The following is a 19,572-nucleotide window of genomic DNA, read 5'->3' as shown; positions in this document are numbered from 1 at the left end:
TGATCTGTACCCACAAACCTGTCTCTGCTTCCTGGTGCATTTCTTTCCCAATAAACTTTATTATCCAAAATGTACAAAATAAAAGTATAAACAAGGAAACAGGATGATCAAAATTCATTCGAGATGACATCAAAGTTCAGTAGGATAAACATGAAAAGCAGGTGTACCATTAAATTACACACAGGAGAGCACTCAAGGATGAATGAATGAATGAATCTCTGTTGAATCAGCAGAGCCCCCAGCGGCCATCCGAGGAACTGTGTTTTTTCCGCTAGGAGGCAGGAGTTTTCAGCCAAGCTTGTCCGGTTCCACCCGTCCACCCAAAATGTGTGAAAGCATCCGTTGTTCTGGTGGAGCTCACCGGACACATGGAGCAGAGGGAACCTGCTGTAGGTCAGTGAAGACTTTCCAGGCTGGAGACACATTGATCCTGAGGGGGTTTTCAAACTATGGAGCAAACTGCGACTCTAATAACCTGAGAGAATAGAGTCAACTGATCACATCAAGGTAAGAAACTCCTCTGGTTCTTATGGTTCTTTATTCTTCTGCTCACAAAGTTGTCATTCTGTCTCATCTGTATTAGTTAGAAAGGAGCCTTCACTTTTTTAACAAGTACCCAACTTCAGGAATTTTATATAACATAGTTACTTAAGTTTGTCAGAACTTAAATAGCATGCTCTTTATCAAAAAAGCACCTCTATTTATAATTCATTTTTTTCTCTTTATAGTAAAAATGTTGATCAGATAGCACCACCATAGTATCCTTTTTTAGCCATGTAACGTTTTCATTACATGGCTTTTAACTTTTGTTTGTTTCACGGCTCTATTTTAGCAACTGTCTTGACTTTACTTGGGGTTTATATATATATATATATATATATATATATACTTGATATTTCATGATTCCAGTCCGTCACTCTGACAGGTTTAATACACAGCAGGTCCTCTGTCTCTCTCCACTAAGCAACTTAATCCTTTGTTCTAGGGCTGTTATAATAGTTTAGCGAGGGCAGACTCCTCTTTGTTCCTCTGTCTTTTTTACTATCGGATGCCTGCTGAAGTGTAAAGGTATGAAAATCCCCCTTGTGTCAGACGGGAGAGTCACCCCTCTACCTCAGCAGGACCCCAGCTCCTCTGTTTGTGTTGCTCCTTTACAGCTCGCTCTGGCCTAGATAAGTTGTCAATGTCATGGACAAACTCAGGAAGCTAAAGGAAGCTGTGGAGGGACGTGAGGAAGTCGTGTTGAACTTAAGTGATAGCCTGCTGTGGCTTTACGGTTTGTGTTGATGGGTGCTGAGAGGCTGGGACATGTAAAAGAGGTTCTTCTGATAAGGGAGAGGAAACAGACTTATACTGGTTTTAGCATCAGTCCTTTGCTGTGTTTTCCTCAAACTTCAGAGCTCCTATTGTGTCACTTACAACACTGATTGCTTTGGTCTGTACTTCTGTGTGAGTAATTAATTTGATGCTTACTCTGTTTCTTCAGGGTGCCCACATGCTTCAGCATCATTTCCAGTTTCCCCTGAAGAGGAATTTGGCACATCACTGTGAAAGGCATGAATGAGGTACAAGGGTGTTATCTGTCAACTGTATACTTAAAAATCTGTTTTAAACTTCCAGGATCCCTTTGGTACTTCTAGTATTAAAAGTTAAAATTGTAAAAAAAAGTTGTCCATTTTGCTCCTGTCACTATCACTCTGTAGGATTTCCTTCATGAACCGAGTTGGGCCACCTTGATGACAGCAAACATGAAACCTTCTCATATCCCAACATTTAATAACCTTTTATTAAATAAAACTTAAATGCTTAGGGTTAAAGAGTGGAGAATATTTTTTCATGACAAATGCCACATAAGTGATTTTAATGTTTAAAGGCATCTAGTAACAAAATAAACTAGGAGAGGATTTCTGCGAGGATCTGAATGGTTTTTGATTCATACCTCTTTTTAGAAATCTCTTTAACGCTGAGTAAAAATGGTGTCATAATATTAAATATCAAAATGAATGGGTCAACCATCTTTACGTACATCTCAACTCTATTAATACTGCTGTTTTAACCTGACAGTTTCTAAGTTATGAAATATGTTCCAATGGAAACACTATCATAGATGTCTGATTGAATTTAAACTGATTAAAACAGGGGTTTTTTTGCATTTGAACCATCTCGCCTGACTAGCTGAGGCTGTGCAGCTCACTCAGAACACTGTCTCGTGCTTTTTATTTCAGGGTCGCTCTGCTCTCTTCAGAAGGTGCCACCTTGCCTTGTCCAAGGCTGACAGCATCACCTCTGCTCCTGCCAAAGCTGTTCTCTCTGTGGACGCAGGCGATGGCGAGGCTGCCCAACCTGAGGCCGATGCCGCGTTTCCCCTCTCTGACATCTCGCACTTGTTCGAGAGCGAAGATGCCCCCCCATCGACTCAGGACACGAGCCAGGATTCAGCTGCTGGAGCTCTGGAGCTGGTTCAGCCCGGCCAGCCTGTGGAAAGCAGACAGAACCTGCGGATGAAGTTCCAGGGTGCTTTCAAAAAGGGCATTTCCAACCCCATGGACCTGCTGGAGTCCTCCATATATGAGTCTAATGTGGTTCAGGGACCCAAGAAAGCCCCCATGGACTCGCTCTTTGACTACGGTACCTACAGCAACATGAGCAACCAAAAGAAACGCAGGAAGAAGCTTCCAAGAGGGTGAGAAGGAGCCTCCCTGTCCCAAAACTGTGATTCATGTGTTTCCAGGATTTAAAAGTTGTGCATTTCTTTAAACCTCTTGGTTTTAGGTTTTACTTTTTGTCTGAGCAGCAGCAGTAAACCTTGACTGGACTTTATTTCCAGGTACAAAAGGGCTGGTTTGGAAAAATGTTGTCATAAAAACAAAAAACCTCCCACAACTGCTACTCTGTAGACAGAGGTGTGCCACATGGGGAAGTATGTACACACACACACACACACACACACACACATACACACACACACACACACACACACACACACACACACACACACACACACACACAACTAACACACACACACACACACACACACACACACACACACACACACACAAACACACACACACACTGCAGTCCTTCATTCAGCCTATTCACTGACCTAACAGAGCGGATTTTGTTAGTTGCTCTGCAGCAGTTGAGGTAATATTTAGGCTGCTGCCTTTTTTTTGGCTACCTGTCCCATACACACAGAGGTCTACTTATTGAAGCTCTGGAGGGTGCGGCTGATCGAGTAAAAGATGGTTTATCCACTAAAAAAGAAGTAATCGATTTTAAGACAATCCCAGATTGAATCTTTTTGTATCCCACAGTAACATCATGTCATGTTTTTGTGTGTCCTCAGTAAAACTGAGACGTCCTGTGATGATGGTCAAACAGATCCACCAAAGGTCATGAAAACATTCAACCGCTCTCTCCTGTTCGACGGTGTGTCACGTGGAGACACTGGAGCCCTCAGCGGCCTGTTAGAGTACCTGCAAAGTCACGGCAAGAGGTTAACGGATGAGGATTTCAGAGGTAAGACTAAAATATGTAGATATCTGTCTACTGAGTCAAACCAATAAGTGATCGGGAATAAAACAGGTTTAATGTACAGACGTTTAGTTTTCTTCCACTTTTACTCCGTTTCTGTTGAATATCTCGACTCTGCCTTTGTTCCAAAGCAGAACCTCACCTAATCTACTTCTGTCTAAAAAGACTTCTCCCTCTTGATTATTTTTTTGCTCAGAGGATGTGAGAAGGAAAAGGTGGAGTGATGTCCGAGTCTTTGTCCCACTGAAGGCTGGTCCAAACAAAGCTTCTGTCTCAGGAGGTTTTCAGGCTCATAACAAGCAGCAGAGAAAACTAACAGCAAACTGTCGTCTCTCACAGAGTTAACCGGGGCCGGGAGTCTTTACAAAAACGGCTAAAAATAGTGAATGGCTGCTTTGACCCCTGTCTTTAACAGTTTGTTCTCATGAACCCTGAAAACTCCATGTGACAACTCCCAAAACTCTCCTTTAATTGTGTATCTTCATTCCCAGTTCAGTCACATTTTACATGGCTGGACATTATAACCAGGAATTTTTCAGTTACCAGGGGTAAGTGGAGGAGCTCAGTTAATTAAAAAAAGGAAATTACTATTTGAAAAAAATCAACAAATCCTTATACTGAGTCAATTGTGACATCTGAACACCACAGGTTGCAATTAAGAGTGTATGAAAACTAATCAACATTAGAAGGCCAGCAGTTAATAATCAACAAAATAATGGATTAAGAGAAATATTTTTGCTAAAAGTAGAAAGAATTAACAGTTAAATACTCTGCAGTTAGCTGAAACCACTGGATAATTGAGATACCTCAAATGAATTATCAAATAGTTCTAATAGATAGTTAAATGAAATAGATTCATGTTTGATATTTAGCCAAAAGTAGTGGATAGACAATTTAAATACAGCTGAAATGAATGGATGCATAGTAGAAATGACAAACAATCTGCTTTAAGTTAAATGATGGTATAAATAGCTTAAAGTAACACATGGATGGACAGAAAGGTAATGTTGATGAAGGTTTATCTGGATTCATCTGATTAGACTGTGGGGAAATGACTGGGAGACACTGTCTGACACTTACATGGGACTAACCTCTATAAACAACACTGTCTAAATCCAAAAATATTCTTTGTCTTTTATCAAATGTTTCTACCAGAGCCATCAACAGGTAAGACCTGTCTGCCTAAAGCCCTGTTGAACCTTTACGAGGGTCAGAACGACACCATCCCTCTGCTGGTCGACATCGCAGAGAAGACTGGAAACCTCAGGGAGTTCATCAACTCCCCCTTCAGGGATCTGTACTACAGAGGTACGGAAATAAACCAGTACTGAGAACATGAACTTACATAAAACGAAGCCGTTCTCAGACATAAACTTCACTCTTCACATATGAAGAACACAGCAGGAAATTATTGGGGTCAGACGTGTTCACAACAACAGAAAAATGACGTGATAATTCATGGCAGAAATCACATGTTTTTGTTTACAGCGCATTGATTTTGGACCTTAGCGTCAAAATCGGAATGCCAACTTGTAAAGATGAGATTCTTTGTCAACGTCGTCTACGTGTATGACATTTTTTTCAACCTGAGATATTTATATTCTTTTTGGCTTTTTCAGTTTTGCATCTGTTGCGTGTCAGAAACGTCATCAACACGCCCACTCCCTCGCCTTGAATTCTCCGGACATTTTCCTGCTGTATTCTCACACGGGCTCATTTGGACATTTTCCGGACATTTCACCTGGCTGGAGCGACTGAGACACTCAGACATCTGCCTCTTCCAGACAGTTTATCTCTGAATGCAGGTTTACTTCGTGCAGTTTGTAAGACTACAGTCTCCTCGTCTGCCTCGGAGTTGAAGCTGACAGAGGTTGTTGTTGGTTCCTCTGGGTTTGACAGGCTGCTAGGTGAGGCCCAATTAGGGGGAAGAGCAACAATTTGTAGTGACTGTGCAGCTCAGTTACACGGCTTTGTTTGGATTTCACCTTTCACATTAATAGTTATGAGAACACAGTGACAGGAGCCTTTTCAACATCCAACAGCTTGTAATACAAAATCAGATGTTACTATTCATTTGCATGTTTACCTAATTCTTCTGTACTTTTTAAGTATGGTAGTTGGATCAAAGAGTTTTTTTTCTTTTTCACGCAGGAAATGTTTATATGTGACACCATAAAAATGTTTAAGTGCTCAGTCTCTATTGGTGTTGATCCCAAAAAAATAACCTGCACATAAATTTGAACCCCTCACAGCTTTTTGTATGACCTTGGGCATCAGATTCACAAAAGGAAAAATTCTTGAGGCAAAAAGAAAGTTTGAACACTGTTTCTCTTGTGTAACTTTCCTATTTGCCTGTCAACAGTATTAAACTCCACACACTTCAGTTGAGTAATTACTTCACATATAAATTGAGCAAACGTGGCTTGAGCTAATGTTTGTGTTGTTTTGTTGTGTTGTCAGGACAAACAGCGCTCCACATTGCCATAGAGCGACGCTGTAAACAGTATGTTGAGCTGCTGGTGGAGAATGGTGCCGACGTTCATGCCCAGGCCAGAGGTCGCTTCTTTCAGCCGAAAGATGAAGGGGGCTACTTCTACTTTGGTAATTACCTTTGTCAGCTCATTTCAAATTCATAATTCTGTATTCTACTTATACTCTGAAACAGTCATAGACAGAGTTGAGAAAAACTGTATTTTCTGCCTCATACTGTTCTAATGATGTGGGGCGTCTGATGTTTCCCTCACAAGCACCTATTCTGTCTTCTACACCTTGGAGTTTGCATCAAGGTTTTGTGATGTGTATTAAAGCAGCTGCCAAGATAAAACAGTTAAACCAGTGGTACATTTTCCTGGCAAAAGCAAATCTCCTTTGCCGTGCAGACATGAGGTGACATTAGACCCCACCCTTCCTCTTTTTTTAACCTTACAGCCAAATGTTTTCTGAAGCGTGGCACGTTAAACCACCGGCAGCAAAGGGCCAAAAACACATGAAAAGAAAAGCATTATGTCATATGTTCAAGAGGTGCAGCCAGTGAAAGGTGTCTGTGTTCTGCAGTGAGGAAAAGTAAACATCCTCTGCTGGTGGGACGGGCTTCACTGACCTTTAAGACCAGGAGGAGAATGAATAAATCAGAGCCTGTAAATTAAACTCAACACTGCCCTCTGCTGGCTCCCGCTCGGGCCCTACCTCCTCCGTCGCAGTGTAGTGCCCAGAGGAAAATATGTTTTTATTTGTGACCTTTTGATGATAATTATAGCATCTATAATTGATTTTCACCTCACTCTTCATGAACATTAAAGGAAAGGTAGCTGTTTTGGACTGATGGTTTTTTTTCTTCTTTTTTTACACAACCCAATTTTAAGAATTGTTTATTTGATTACATTCTACGTTATATTCCCCACTCGTCGCAGAGGAGGTGATTTCTATTTGCACTTAGCACGGTTGTCATTCCCAAATCCCAGCGTGTCCGGGCACAGTGTGAGTAATTTGCCGCGGAGCTTTGCAGTGAGGTGAACAGGAACCTGGCAGGGCTGATGGCTAATGGGATTTAGACTCACGCTAACACTCTGCATGCACCCGTGCAAATCCATGAAGAGGAGCGTTTCTATGTGAGGTGACAAAGTAATCTGTCACCCATGGCAACGGCTCATTTTCAGCAGCTGCTTTTGGCACTCTGGCCTCATTGCGCCCCTCCCTCCAACAACTGCTAATTGTGCTGTTTTCATAGCGGGGATTTAAGTCACATCTTTGATCCATGTTTAGTATGCTTTGCAAAAACATACAGATGCCAGCTACAGTTCTTAATTAACCCTCCTGTTGATTTGCTTATTTTTAATGTGAGGTGCCATGCTCTTGATCTCCTGTGAATTTACCGTGAAGTGACTGCTCCCTCTTTCTCTGTGTGTGTTTGCCCAGGTGAGCTGCCTCTTTCCCTGGCTGCATGCACTAACCAGCCTGACATAGTGCACTACCTGACTGAGAACCCACACAAGAAAGCTGACCTGCGGCGCCAGGACTCCCGCGGCAACACGGTGCTGCACGCCCTGGTGCACATCGGAGACAACACCAAGGACAACACACGTTTCCTCACAAAGATGTACGACCTGCTGCTGATCAAGAGCACTAAGCTCTACCCAGAATGCAGCCTGGAGACGGTGCTCAACAGTGATGGCATGTCACCTCTCATGATGGCGGCCAAACTGGGCAAGATAGGGGTGAGCTATCATAATGCATCAACGGTCAAGCAGCATCACTATAATAAAAGGTTTTATCATCACATTTCCACATCATTATCTCCATATTCCTTCAGGTTTTTCAGCACATTATCCGACGAGAGGTCAAAGATGAAGAAGTTCGTCACTTGTCTCGAAAGTTTAAGGACTGGGCGTACGGTCCGGTGTACTCATCCCTCTACGATCTATCATCGCTGGATACATGTGGAGAGGAGCCATCTGTGCTGGAAATCCTCGTCTACAACAGTCGCAACAAGGTGAATATTGACAGTTTTATTCAAGTTTGCCTTGTTATTCCAAAAGGCGAAATGAAAAGCTGTTTCTCTCAAGATCAATGTATTAAGAACCAATACAGGGGGAATATAAAAAAAACATCAAGATAAAAACTTAAAATGTCTAAAAGTGCAATAGGATGTGTGTGTTTACGGATCAGCATTTGATTTTATTACGCTGTAGCAGCTTCATGTTTCTGGTCTCTTTGTCAGAACCGTCATGAGATGTTGGCAGTGGAGCCCATCAACGAGCTGCTCCGGGCCAAATGGCAGAAGTTTGGTGCAGTCACCTTTTACATCAGTGTGGTTTCCTACCTCATCACCATGATCATCTTCACACTCGTGGCGTATTACCACCCGACACAGGAAGAGGTGGGTGTGAACCAACTGGAAATGTGGATTGTTGTCACAGCATGGCTTGATATATGTTCTAGGTTTCTGCCATACTAGCCTGTAGCTGGTTTAATACCGTTATAATGGTAATCCATCATGTACCGGAGCAGCAAAACTATTTTTTGCATCAAATTACCATTTCTGTATTGAAGGAATATTTACGTTTTGGGGAAATACACTTACCTGCTTTCTTGCCAAGAGTTTGCTGAGAAGATTGATACCATATTGAAACCTGGGAAGCCTGACTCTGTCCAAAATCCTCCTAGTAGCACCACTAAATGTTTAAAATGATTTAGTTGTTTAATCTGTTCGCAAACCATTTAAAAACAGATGGACGTTTATGTGCTATTACTAAACTAAGCTAATCAGCGGCTATCTTCCTTCCTTCCAGCCTCCGTACCCGTACAAAACCTCCTCTGACTACGTGCGGATGGCGGGGGAGGTCGTCACCTTGGCATCAGGAATCTTCTTCTTCCTCACCAATGTGAGTCAACGAGGCTCTGACACACATTCACAGATTGGTCATTACTTGTTTCACCATCGTTCCCCAGATCCAGCTCAGCACTGTCACAATAGTGTTGTTGTCATGATGGAAATGTTTCTCCTGCTTTTTGCAGATTAAAGACGTCTTCCTGAAGAAGTGTCCTGGGGTGAAGTCTTTATTTATTGATGGATCCTTTCAGCTGCTGTAGTAAGTCCCCGTCCTCTGTCCCTCCTCCCTCCTCTTCCTCATCTGGGCTGCAGCTCTTGCTGACTTTTACCCAAGGCAAATTGTGCATCCTCCTTAATGGAGTCATCTAATTAATATCTCAACCTCCTCCCTGGCATGTTTTATAGTTTGCATCTTTAATTAAACCCATGATCCAAACAAAGAGCAGATAATGTTGAGTGCCTCTGAACTGTGATGCTTTAGATCATTAGCAACATGGCTGTGATGTCTACATTCTCTTGCAGTGCTAAACACCAGCAGTCAGGCCTTTGTGCCTTTATTTAGAACTGAAAAGTTCAATTATTTGACAAAGTTTTCCTCTTTCCTCTCTAGTTTCATCTATTCTGTGCTGATCGTGGTCACAGCTGCTCTCTACCTGTCGGGCATTAAGGCCTATGTGTCTGTGATGGTGTTTGCACTTGTCCTGGGCTGGATGAACACCCTTTACTTCACCAGAGGCCTGAAGCTCACTGGCACCTACAGTATAATGATACAGAAGGTTAGATATGGGACAGCTGATTAATTCACTGTAAATATCACAGTCCGTGTGTTTTAACTTTCTTTTTTTCGTTCTCAGATTCTTTTCAAAGACCTTTTCAGGTTTCTGTTGGTGTATGTGCTCTTCATGATTGGATATGCATCAGGTAGGCTTATGTTCGTCTGATTTTACCAGTATGTCAGCATTAACTACTACAGATAGAGGGCAATTTGCTGATTCAGACAGAGCCCCTAAGGGACGTCAAAATGCATTTTAAATGATGTTCAGAGACAATTTCATACGACTTGCAAGCAAAGCATCAAAGTCTTTATAAGTCCAAGGTTAAAATATAATACAACTAACTCCTGTACTGTTATTATCATTTCTAAATGGAAACATAACAAGCTGGTATGCACTAGGTGTTGCCTCCATTGTGTACCAGATATTTTACTGAACTGTCTGTTGTGCACAAGAAACCTTTGTATGCAACTAAAAAATACATTCCTCTGACGAGGCCCAATATTCCTCTTATGAAACCACATTTAAATTCCCTGGTCCTGGATAACTCTCAATGTTAAAGAAAGCGAAAAACAATTCCTGGCTTTGTCCCCTGATTCGGATCTCCACCGAAATTGAATAGGTTCTTCCCTGACCCGCACAGCTTCCTCCCATTGTGTTTCTTGGTAATCCGTCCAGTAGTTTTTTGCGTAATCTTGCCTAAAAACAACGGATGGAAGGGGTGACAACATAACCTCCTTGGCAGAGGAAAACATTGCCCACATCCCCTTGAGGGCTCCGTAGATTTGCTCTTTGGCTGAGATTTAGGCTAGGTTAGATAATAATGTTAACACTCATATCTGTTCAATGACATGAATATAAAACTACAGCTCAGAGATGGTTAGCTTAGCATAGATCAAACGGGGTGTTTAGACCATTTCCACTTTTTATGCTAAGCTAAGCTAAACGTGCAACTCTTAAAGCTAACACAATGTTGACCTGTCCTGTTTCCCGTGTTGAGGTTTGAGCTAACAATCCCAGCCTAAATTCAAAACCACTTACTACTGTAGTACGTGAAGCTGATAGGCCTACTCAACATATTATTTCTGTTTGATCCACAAAACCGTCAACGTCATGAGGCTGACTATTCCATCCAGCTTGTATTCTTCACTCCCGACTGTCTCCTGAATTGTGTTGATTAATTGTATTTCTCAGAATGTTGAACTATTCCTTGTCTCTTCCTTTTAGTGCTCACACAGATCTATAACCCAACCTCCTCTGTTCCCACCCCACAGCCCTGGTGACCCTGCTGACCGTGTGTCCTCCACCAGGAACTGAGTGTGACGGGGACTGCCCCACCTACCCAAAGTGCAGGGACCCCGACACGTTCAGCAAATTCCTACTGGACCTTTTCAAGCTGACCATTGGGATGGGAGAACTGGACATGATCCACAGTGCACAGTATCCCGCTGTCTTCCTCATCCTGCTGGTTACTTACATCATCCTCACGTTTGTGCTGCTGCTCAACATGTTGATCGCTTTGATGGGGGAGACGGTCGGGCAGGTGTCCAAGGAAAGCAAGAAGATCTGGAAGCTTCAGGTGAGCTGCTTGTTGCTGGAGGGCGGTGACAAAGGAGTCTGTATTCAATGTCGTTACAATTTAGTCTTGATCAGATAGATTTGGCTTCATTTGTCCAGGTTTTGATGGAGATTTCGTGTCTGAGATTTTGTTCTGAAAATTGTACCTGTTAATTGGCGAGATAAAAAAATGTTTTTTTTAATTAGTTTTTATAATTTCCTCCACCAAGGAGGTTATTTCTGTTTGTTTGTTGGTTTGTATGTTTGTAACCAAGATTACACAAAAACAACCAAATGAATCGACAGAAAATTTGGTGAAAGGATGTGGTTTGTGTCAGGGAAGAACCCATTAATGTTTGGTGCCGATCTGGAAAAAAAGTCAGACACATTTAGGGAAATGATATTTATGAGTGTGTGCAATTTGGTGCAGCTTATTTTAATAAAACGTGACTGTTGGGCCTTGGAGGGGAGGTATCCACTATTCGAATTCAAACTGTGGCTGCTGTGAATGTTTGTAACAAATTTCATGCTAATCTGCGAAATAGATGTTGAGATATTTCCCTCAAAACCGCAAATGTCAAACTTAAGCACGAGCAGAGGATCACCAAAATCACACATCCCATAAATTTTGTTCAAAAAGATTCATTCTTATGGTTTATTCATGACATGTTTCTGTAGTTTGAGTGGAATAAATACATGTTTAAATAATGTATACTCACAGTGGGCAACGACCATCTTGGACATCGAGCGCTCATTCCCAGTCTGCCTGCGCAGGTCTTTTCGAGCCGGGGAGATGGTGACTGTGGGGAAGAACTGGGACGGCACACCTGATCGACGATGGTGCTTCAGGTATTTTGGATGATTCATATTCACTGTCACTCTGCAGCGCCAATGCCACTTCAAAGAAAACTGTCAAACCCAGCACTGTCCTCATGTATCAGAGTGGACGAGGTTCGCTGGTGTCACTGGAATCAAAACCTGGCGATAATCAGCGAGGACCCAGGCCAAGTCAATGTGCAGCAGCAGGGCGTTGGAGTCTTGAGGAGAGGTGAGATTTCGCACTGCACTCTCATGAATAAATGCACAGACAAACACAGCGGGAGCAGCACATATATTCATTCACACAGATTAAATAAATCCCTTCTTCTTTTTTATCCCCTTCCAGATCGCTGGTCCACAGTAGTCCCACGAGTGGTGGAGTTAAATAAGGGTCGTGAGGCAGTGGTGGAGATGGAGCCTCTGACACGCAGGCGCTGACACCAGCAGAGGACTAGTACTGTCCCTCTTCTAAAGAGACAGAGGAGAGCCATCAGCGTCAGTGACACGACTCTGCTGGGGACAATTTGGCCAATAAGTGCTTCTAATTTGCACAAATCTCACATGCCTTTTGTTCAGACAGAGTATAGTAGATATTACAGTGAGACAGTATAGGACAGAGGACTGAGAGCACAGAGACACTGGATGTACAATGTCCTAAAAATAACTCAAGTATGATCTAAAGAAATTAGATAATTATCACAATGAATGTCACATTATTATTTCTCTTTCTCTTGAGAATAAGGAAAATGTGGCATTAATGACACAGTGAGGTGTAAACTAGGATTTTTTTATTCAAAAAGAAACATGAAAATGTAAATGTACTGTATCTCCACATGTTACACATCAAAACCTGAACACTCAGGGATTTAAGAGTTAAAATATTCCTGCATTTCCAGTCTCATTATATTGTTATAGAAAATTATATCACAGGTTTTATAGAAGCAAGAACTATCATTTCTGTATCAGTGTATATTAGCAGTGTAAATGAAAGTTTTGAACCATTTACACATGATAAATATTTTTTCAAGAAAACATTGCAGTAAATATTTATACATTTATACAATAGAATTCAGCTTTAGGTTGTGTGTTTTTAGTATATATATATATATATATATGATGTGTGCATAAATAATTAAATGTATATGCTGGTTTGTATAGAAAGAGGATGTTTTATACAATATTTTGTCTTTTCTATATTGTATCAGTCAAATAGTTTTAAATCTATGAAAGTCTCAGGCTTGGACTGGCGGAGCAGGCAGCTCTCATTTGAACTGAAACAATGCACTGTGCCAATTTCTGATGTGTCCATTATTATATGAATACAAAGACATTGTTCCGAACAAGATGGGCATGATGAGCAGGTTGTACTTGTCAAGCAAATGTGCAAATATGAGACAATAGCCTTCCGTGTTACGGTTTGTCTTTGAATTTCCAGAGTTATTGTTCCTTTGCAGCTGGGGTATTTGCATAATCAACTCTCAGGCCTCGCCATTATGTACTTTCCTCTATTTGCTGCAGTGTTTTCGTTGCTCTTGGCTCAATGCCCTATACAGCCGCTCTCTTTTTCTATGTGTCTCTACTGAATGTATGCATCTATACGTGTTAATGCACATTGATGAGGAGCAGAGAGACAATACACTTCATTTAGACCAATTCATTACTGTTGAAGGTCACAGGTCATTGTTCACTATGTTTACATTGAGGCACGTCTATGCATTATATTTGGTTTGTACCTTGCTGCACAGAACAATAAACACTGAATTTATTTATAAATGCACACAACAGTCTGTCTTGCAATTTCTGCACGCGAAGATTTGAGATTTTCTAATCAGTACTTGAATCATCCATATGATTATTTTATCCCCAAAGATGTGCTGCTAATCAAAATCAACCAGACATGGAAGTTCAGTGCACGATCATATTACAATGATTTATGCACAATGAAAGGAGAGCGAAAGAAAGAATGGTTTCATATGAGATTTTTATTTTAATCAGTTTTTTTACTTGGCTTCCATTTATATTTTTAAGAGCAATATTAGTACACAAACAATTAAACAACAGTTATGTTTATAGAACTGTCATCACACTGTTGTTCTGTAATTCTTTGGATGAAAAAAATTGAATCTTTGATTAACAAACTGAATGTCAAGAACTACTTGGTGGGTAACCACCTTCCTAATCTGTCCCAGAAGGTTGTGATGCCATTACAGAAATTTATGTTCCTTTGATTTTCTCGAGACCCCAACACCCTGATTATTTTAAACAGCACTTTTTGTGATGTTGCAGAGTATTGGTTTGTACCAACACACTCATTTAAACCCAATTCTCAATTACTCATTGCAAAGATTTCGATTCCTGATCCGTCTTCCTCTTCAAATGATCAAGTGTAGTTCCTGGTCTGGCCTGCTGATGGCTGCAGAGGTCTAAATTCCTCTGCCGTGTCTTCCACGTCCCAGATGAGGGTCTTCTCCTGCAGATGCTGTTGGGCACATTTTCTGTTTTTTATTACAGCTGCAAGTAATGCATTTTCAGAGTTAACTGTTATTACCATAATAGGTTATAGTTTGTAGAAAGTCGTCCACTTATATTTTCTCTCCTGTGGATCTCAGGTCTCGTTGACCCCACTCCAACACCTGCTCCATAATTATGGGCTTTTGCCTTCGTAATGAAACCACAAGCTAGCAACAATTTATGAAGTGCTTCTCTGCTTTTCACCTTCCGTCGTTACGCCTCACCTTTGGTTTTCCATTTTAAAACGTGGTGATTCTCCCTCACGTTAAATAGGGCCTCACCCCTTCGCTTCCCACCCTCCTCCCCCTCCCACTCATCTCTCTCTCTCTGAGGCCAGCAGCACTGAAGGACACAGGGAATCTCTCGCCACCTCAGAGAAGAGGCTAATCCTCTTTGCCCCAACTTTAACTGGGCCACTAATCCTCCAGGTTTATCTAAGCAGTGAGCACCTAGCGCTGCTGACAACTTGGCCTGCCCTCCTCCCTGCAGCCTGTTAAGTAGGGCAGGGCTCGGTCCTGCAAGTGTCACTGTCAGCAACTCTGGAACCCCACACTCGCACAGGAAGTGTGAGCTGTTAACAAAAAGGCCTGTTTGCTTGCTCGCTTGCAGCCTGCATGCGACTGCTCGCCGCCACAAATGTGTCTCAACAAACCGAAGCGAAGGCCAAGCAGGATCATGTCGTAACGACCCTCATTTGGCAACCGCACATGAGGGAAAGTTGAGGTCTTAAAGGAAACAGACTAACTTAGATATTGGCGGCACAAATTCTTCAGCTATTGACCAGCCAGTTAAGCTTCAAGCTGTTAAAGGCAGATGAGACTGAAGGGGATACTGGGCTGGACTTGGGCCAACTCATTCTTTATTCACTAAACAACACTTCAAACTGTCTGATGGCTTCGAACGGAACATTCACTGTCTTCCTGAGGTGCAGCAGCCCGACGCAGGGGAGGAAACCATATTGGTCACAATCTCACTAATCATTCCACAAGCAAGATATTGTAAGAGACGTCGATAGGTAGAAAGATCACTGAATCCTTCTTCGAGCTCAAAGTTAAAATCAGGCTCAGACCTAAATGATAAATCCAGGAGCAGATTTCTCACAGTTTAAAGTCAGTCCTAATTCTCCTCCTTGAAATAATTCCTTGAAATCCCGTCCATGAGCCCCAGAGTGACATATTTCACTGAGGTGCGTTATTTCTAAATGGAATGAGCAATCACTGGAAGCACTGGGAGATGAGGCGCCAGAGACATATTGGTTAGGTGGCGTGCGAGATGACCTTTCAGTTCATCTAAGATGAAACGAGGCTGCTGAACCCGAAATGATTCAGAGTGTCTAAACTGACAGCCGAGGGCATGGCCGCGGCTGAGCGTCAGCCTGCTGCCCCGGCCTCCGTAGGCATCGCTCATGATTTATTGTGAAATTGCCAGGGACTCAATGTGGCGTGCAGGTGAATGAGTTTTGCTAATAAGAGAAGCATTTCTGCTCCACAGAGCTCTTTTTCTGTCTGAGCGAGCGTGTATGAAATCAGTGTGCAGTCTCCCAGTACCACACGCTCTGATGGAGGCGGCTGGCTCATCAGTCTACGGCTTATCTGATGTTTTAGGTGGGTGGAGAGGTTGGGAGTGAGGAGAGAAAAAAGAAGGGAAAGTGTCAGTCTCAAATTCTTTACTGTGCTGTTAAACATTTAGATTTGGTGTATGTTGTGTTCCCTTTCTTCAGGAAGTTTGTAGTAAGGCTGTACTATGCTGGCAAAAAAACCTACCAATAAATAGACAAGTAAAGAATATAGACTGTATCAATAAGGAACTTCCAACACAATACAGAACTAGAATGACACTCAGCAGAGTGCATACCTCATCTTAGGCTCAACAGTCCCCTGATGAAGCCACATTTAAATTCACTAGTTACCAAATTTCACACGATCATAAATATCAGTCCTCTAAATATGCCTGAATTTTTTTCTCTCAAGATCAATGAATTATTCTCTGACAAGTCTGATCGTGATGGTGGAGCGTGGATCATGGTGGCTTCTGATGGTGGTGGCAGCTGATCGTTGACTAAGACTAAGACTGCTTGACATACAATACGCCTCCTCACATACTCTACCATTACTGACAATAACTCCTCAATTCATTTGCCATTGCTGCTCCCTTCATCTCTATCAGACATTTCCTTATGTATAAATACTTTAAACATTGACACACTTTTCCATTATGTTACAAACTGTTTCTTCTAATCAATGCTTTTGCTGATGTTCTAAGTTACACGCTGAATCTATTGCACTTCTGCCCGTCCTGGGAGAGGGATCCCTCACATGTGGCTCTCTCTGAGGTTTCTACGTTTTTTTCCCTGTTAATAGGGTTTTTTGTTTTTTGAAGATTTTCCTTACTCTTGTTGAGGGTTAAGGACAGAGAAGGTCGCACCTTGTTAAGCCCTATGAGACAAATTGTGATTTGTGAATATGGGCTGTACAAATTTGATTGATTGATTGATTGATTGAAGTCCAAGAAAATGTTGAAAAACATACCTTGTTAAAGAAAGTGAAATAAATTCCCGAATCAACACCAAAATTCAATGAGTTCTTCCTTGGGTCATGCGCCACCCCTCCTCAGAATATTTCATAGAAATAGGTTGAATAGTTTTCACGTTACCCTAATAACATACAAGCAAACAAACAAACAAATGATAAACAAATGCAGACGATAACAATAACTTCCTTGAAGGAGGAAACTAAAGCATTCATATCTTTTCTCTTCTGGTGTTTTTGGAGGCTTTTGGAGCAAAAGGAGTGTGATCTGCTGTAAGTGATAAAGATCAGTGTCTGCGTGATGATTTGTAACAAACAAGGTTCAGAAAAACGACTGATGTTCCCTGTTATTGTGTGGCTGAATTATCAATGCTTCACAGGAGGACACCTTGTCTGGGCCACTTTGGTAAATTGTGTGTAAAGAGTCTTAGCTCGCCTTTGCCTCTGCGCTTAAGAGCAAATCCTCATCCCAGAAAAAATGTCAATCATTCCCATCTTATATTTTCTTTCTCTCTCGAGCGTTTGCTTATCCAAGGTGAGGTTGTTTTTCCCAGTGATGACACAAAAACACTGTGTGTTCTGTGAGGTCTTACAGTGATGCCACTATGTACCGCTGCACAAGGTGAAAAAGGTCAAGTGAACAACAGGATTGAAGAGGGCCAGCATATGGTGGTGATGTGCAAAGTGAATCCTGAGTCTAATATGCTTACCATCATTACAGTGAGGTCTTAAAAAATGTCTAAGAAGGTGAGTGCAGCGAGGAAGACTGAAAGACAGAAAGAGAGAGAAAGAAAGAAAGAATACAAACCAGGGAGAAGTATAGCACCAGGACAGGCTTGGATGAGTTATTAGAAAGAAAGAAAGAAAGAAAGAAAGAAAGAAAGAAAGAAAGAAAGAAAGAAAGAAAGAAAACAAACAAGTAAACTATGGACGAGTATATAGCACCAGGACAGGTGTAGAAGTCATCTGCTTTATTTACTTATTTCAAACAATAATACATAAGAGAGGAGAGGTCAAATGAAAACCAACCATCTACATTAAAATAAAGAAATTTCAGTCCTGAGATTGACAAAAAGGAGGAACAGACAAAATATCTACTGTGGTCGTCGGGATGGAGGAGGGACAGTGGCAGTTTCAGCAAATTGAAGATGATGGTTGTGGGGAGATTGCAGAAGTGGAGAGGGAGTAGAAGGTATAAGCAATCACTGGGATGCTTGGCTGTAGGCACATTCAAAGTTGAAAACCCCACGACTAAAGGATTTTACAGCTTCTTTTTTTTTTTTTAATATTCAGACTTCTTATTTCGAAATCTAAGACTCATATAATCTCGTTTTTTTTCTTTAAAAAAAAAAAAGCAAGGAATCTTTTACATTTTTTCATCCTGAGGAGACAAAATCTTTTTTGAACATAAATACAACACTGCAGGGAGAACAATAAGAGAGATGCTTTATAGATTTCCCATTTCCATATATATTATTTTCTCAAGGTTGCAGCACCCTCAGACTTTGGCAGCGTCGGTGCATTTGAGATCATTCGGGGAAAGAAAAACCCAGGCCTGTTTGTCCACAGCAACATTCTGAGAGCCACACAAACAGTGAAAGGAAACAGGAAGAAGAAAAAAAGCAAAATCCCCAGACTTTTGTGTTTAGATTGGATACAGCGATATACCCACCACGTAAACTAGATGAATATTTGGAGGCCATAAGCTTTTTCAGCTGAACATACATGGTTTCGATGGCGAGGAAATAAAACGCTGTAAGCTCGAGGAATTCCGACCTGCTGCATCGCCTGTTAGGAAAAGAGCTCCGGGGCTGTGCCTTTGGAAAAAAAAGATCCTGATTTATTGTGTCTGTGCTGATTGTTTACCTTGTGTTGCGTTAAATTAATGTTGTTTTAATTACGACACAGTTAAATTGTGTGATGTCGACAATGAACCCATTCGGTTTTATTCAGTAGCACTCACGAGCTGGCGATGTGCTCTAACTGTGGCAAAACACAGCGAATCTTGCAATGATATTGTGCAACACAGCTATAGGGCTCACGGGTTAACTATACAAGCGTCCTCATGACCACGTGAATTATTGATTAAAGTATTTTCTTGCTAGGTAGGAGCCCAATGGAGAGGACTGGCCCCTTGAGTTTTTTTTTCTTCTCTTTGACGCTAAGGAGGGATGCTGGGAAGAAGTCTGAGACGAGGGCCCCAAGGGTCCAAGGGCAGCCAGGGGACATGGTGGAAGATGACCAAAGCAGCGTGGAGGGGATGTCCACCCCCACGCCGCTGCCCCCCCCACCCCCCTCTGTCATCTGTAGGTTAAAGCAGCGCCAAGACTCCACAGAGCGAGCAGCTGCCTTTATTTTCTCTCACCCTCCCTCCCCTCACGTCCCCTCTGTTTTGAGAGTGAAAGAGCCGACCCTGCTTTGAACAGGTCCGTCCGTCTCTCCTTCCCCCTCAGAAGTATTTTAAGGTGCATAATATACAACCAGACCTTTGCACTGGGTTAAGGTCTTCATTGACTTATTG

At 41.9% G+C, this 19,572-nt stretch overlaps 1 protein-coding gene across 1 annotated transcript; it reads left to right on the top strand.

Annotated features, from left to right (window-relative positions):
* The first annotated feature begins 302 nt into the window (after nt 1–302).
* On the top strand, nt 303–13,789 carry trpv4 (transient receptor potential cation channel, subfamily V, member 4). The gene is made up of 17 exons (XM_035166943.2): nt 303–507; nt 1,487–1,565; nt 2,226–2,683; nt 3,347–3,519; nt 4,690–4,842; nt 5,995–6,135; nt 7,450–7,748; nt 7,844–8,023; nt 8,252–8,410; nt 8,823–8,915; nt 9,049–9,122; nt 9,474–9,639; nt 9,718–9,784; nt 10,911–11,215; nt 11,915–12,042; nt 12,135–12,241; nt 12,359–13,789. Exons 2-17 carry the CDS (start codon nt 1,557–1,559, stop codon nt 12,448–12,450), a joined length of 2,604 nt encoding a protein of 867 aa, XP_035022834.1. The 5' UTR covers nt 303–507; nt 1,487–1,556; the 3' UTR covers nt 12,451–13,789.
* Nucleotides 13,790–19,572: the final 5,783 nt, after the last annotated feature.

This window comes from Hippoglossus stenolepis, chromosome 9 (genome assembly GCF_022539355.2).
Source record: "Hippoglossus stenolepis isolate QCI-W04-F060 chromosome 9, HSTE1.2, whole genome shotgun sequence".
In the NCBI taxonomy this organism is placed as follows: Eukaryota; Metazoa; Chordata; class Actinopteri; order Pleuronectiformes; family Pleuronectidae; genus Hippoglossus; species Hippoglossus stenolepis.
Note: the sequence above shows the minus strand (reverse complement) of the source record. Positions and strands in the feature narration are given on the sequence as shown.

Excerpts from the sequence above, each read along its gene's own strand:
- trpv4 (XM_035166943.2), top strand. Across the intron at positions 8,024-8,251 it reads TCTACAACAGTCGCAACAAG|AACCGTCATGAGATGTTGGC; the intron begins GTGAATATTGAC and ends TCTCTTTGTCAG. Across the intron at positions 9,640-9,717 it reads ACAGTATAATGATACAGAAG|ATTCTTTTCAAAGACCTTTT; the intron begins GTTAGATATGGG and ends TTTCGTTCTCAG.